Raw genomic sequence first — 2,944 nt, forward strand, 5'->3', positions numbered from 1 at the left:
CCCTGCCCTAGAGGGCTTTACTCCCTCTCCTGCTCCCAGCCCAAAATGAAATCCGCAGGTTCCCAAAGAGACAGGCATCCTTCCTAAGGATTATTAAAAAAAAAAAAAAAAAAAAAAATCCCAGGGAAAATGATGAATTTGGGTAGTTAATTTATCGATCTTGGCTCCTCTTCCCACTTGTTTTATTTTAGAGGTCATTAATCAATGAAGAAAAACACCACCGTGTTCCCCCTTTGCATTTAATACACTTACCCTCCTTATTTATTTCTTTTGAGTATATTCCTAGCAAATTTTTGCCAATCGATTCGGAGGCGATGGATTTCTATAAAGGTTTGATCGCCTTCTAAACGGTCAGTGTGATTTGTATCAGTGCCCGTCCTCTAAATAATTGGGGGGAAAAAAAGCGTCAAGAAGAAGAAAAAAACTCTCATTTTCTGCATCTCGACCCACTGTAGCCACATCGGGGCGGGGATATTAACAAATAAGGGGCGCTACGGAGCGAAGTCGAGGAGAGGCCCGGGGGCCCCGGCCCCACAGCCCGGGACGCTGCTCTCTGCTCCGATCGCTGCAGGGGGAAGGGAAAAGAAAAACCCAAGCGACCCTTTTCTTTATTTGTTTGTTTTGTTTATTTGCCGTTACAGAATAAATCCCGCCTAATATGAACCCGCATGGAATATTTCTGTTAACAACTCCAGGCAAATGCGGATATTGACAATACACTTAAGCCCATTAGCTGGGAGCTTTCCCCCACTTCATCACGATTTTTTTTTCCGTCGTGAAACGAATTTTTAGAGACTGCTGCCACTAAAAACAAATTGGTATTTTTAAAAGATGTCCGGTGGCGAAAACGATAATAATTTAGAGATGCAAATAATGCAAATAATTATATGTATATATGTATATATGTGTATATATATATATATAAAAAAAACCAAACGAGGCGTTGCAATAAAAGCGTGAGCGGAAAAGAACTAAGGATGGATGAGATACTGAATTAATGCAGTGAAAATGGAGAAAGGGGAAACCTTTATGTGCCGCTCCGTATATCCGTGTATCCCTTGGCGTTTCGTACAGACTCTGCTCCCAAACTACAGCTCCGTCCCGCAGCTAAAGTCGCAGCGTTTCACAACTTCTAAAAGTGGATTAGTAGAGCGTGAGGACTGAAAATTCATTATATCTGACACACTAGAATTGATCAAAGACATTAAGAAGGTTTTTATAGCTAGCTTTATAAGCCGTAAAAAAATCTTTTTTCCCCTATGTGTGTTTGCCTTTAGCTTAGGTGTTATCAATCTATACAGCGGATGACGGATGACCTTGTCAAAAAGACGCCAGTCAAAACATTTTTTTTTGCCCCAGCTCGGTTGAAATTTGTGTTAAAATGTCCTGCCTTAGACGGAGACAGAACCTAAACAGCAGCCGCTTTCCCAGGCTCCGTGAGGACGGAGGGTGGGAAGGGAGTAGCTGGGAAGCGAGCGGGGGCAGCGGCACCAAACGCGCACACGTTGCGCGCGGCGCCCACCCGGCCGGGGTGGGTTTCCCGCAAGCAAGACGCGTTTTGACGCTGTAGGCACTTGGTGTGAACGCATTGTCCCGAAAGCACAAGAAACTCTACACATGTGGTGTCTGTAAGGCGAGGGTAGCGCTCGCGGCGTTTTCCCCGAGACGCGAAGCGGAACCTGCTCGGTGCTCCCTGCGGGACGGCTTTTCCCCGCGGCCGGTGGAGGGAGGGGAAAGCTGAGCGGGCATCGGGAGAAGTAGCGGGAGTCGGGAAGTTTGCGGCTCCTGGCCTCGCGTCCCTGCGCAGCGCAGCGCGGCGGGGAGGCAGGACGGGGCTCTGAGTGCTGGGGGGGCCAGCTCCCGGGAGCTGCGTGGGGAGCCGCGTGGGGAGCGCGCGGGGCCCGCGTGGGGAGCGCGGGGCGCGAAGGGCTCCGCCGAGGGCTCCTCGTAGGCTGCGCTGCGGCGCAGCCCTGCGCCTGGGGGGCACCTTTAAAACCTGAGCACGGAACAAAGTGGGGGAGGCTGCCAAAAAAGAAGAAAAAAAAAGGGGGTGGGGAGGGCTCTGCGTTCGCTGGTAACGTCCCGCTGCCTCCCCGCCCTCCCGCAGACACCGCACACACTTGTATTTTGCGCTGTCGTAAAACCCACGTGTCCAGCCCGGAGCCTGCCAGAGCGCGGAGCGCGGAGCCCGGGGATGCGCGGCCCGCGCGCACGGAGCCCCGCGCCGCGCAGCTGAGCGGCTCCCGCGCCCCCACGAGAAGCTCCCCGGCCCCGCGCCCCCGGCGTGGGCTCCCCGCGCAGCCGCCGGCCCCGCACTCCCTGCCCAGGTAAGGGGGCCGCGGGCTCCTTCTCCTCCTCCTCCTCCTCCTCTTAGCGAGCGGGAGGCGCGGAGTTCCGCGGCGCGCGCGGGATGAAGTGCCCTCCTCCTCCTCCTCCTCCACGCTGCGCACTTCGAGAGCGGAAAGGCGGGCCGGGCTGCGGGCACTGGGCAGTAGCCGAGGGGGCGTCCGGACCGGGCCTCTTTGCCCCGGCGCAGCCTGCGCTCCAGGAGAGGCTGTCGCCTCCCTAACGGGTCCCGGGGCTCCCGGACCAGCGGGTCCCGGGGAGGGCGGCGGGTCCGGGTGCTGCCGGGCAGCCTGGCCGGGGCGCGGGTCTCACGGGCGCTCTCGCCTTCCCTCCCTGCTCTGCAGGCCGCGGCGATGCTGAAGCCCGGCGATCCCGGCGGCTCCGCGTTCCTCAAGGTGGATCCCGCCTATCTGCAGCACTGGCAGCAGCTCTTCCCGCAGGGCGGCCCGCTCAAGAGCAGCGCGGCCCTCGCCCAGCTCCAGCCGCCCGAGCGCGCAGAGCCGGCGGCCGACGGCGCGCGCCAGCGCCCGGCCTCCCTCTCCTCCGCCTCCTCCTCCTCTTCCTCGTCCACCCCGTCCTCCTCCAGCTCCTCCTGCGC

At 57.5% G+C, this 2,944-nt stretch overlaps 1 protein-coding gene across 1 annotated transcript in view; it reads left to right on the forward strand.

Moving 5' to 3' along the window:
* The first annotated feature begins 2,699 nt into the window (after positions 1–2,699).
* The window catches only part of PRDM6 (PR/SET domain 6), a 71,820-nt gene continuing 71,575 nt past the window's right edge, over positions 2,700–2,944 (forward strand). The window contains exon 1 of the mRNA XM_026046610.1: positions 2,700–2,944. This exon is cut by the window's right edge and continues 245 nt beyond it. Within this exon, the coding sequence (XP_025902395.1) occupies positions 2,700–2,944 (245 nt within the window).

The sequence above is a fragment of the Nothoprocta perdicaria genome, unplaced genomic scaffold (genome assembly GCF_003342845.1).
Source record: "Nothoprocta perdicaria isolate Ctin4 unplaced genomic scaffold, notPer1 scaffold_45, whole genome shotgun sequence".
Taxonomy (NCBI): domain Eukaryota; kingdom Metazoa; phylum Chordata; class Aves; order Tinamiformes; family Tinamidae; genus Nothoprocta; species Nothoprocta perdicaria.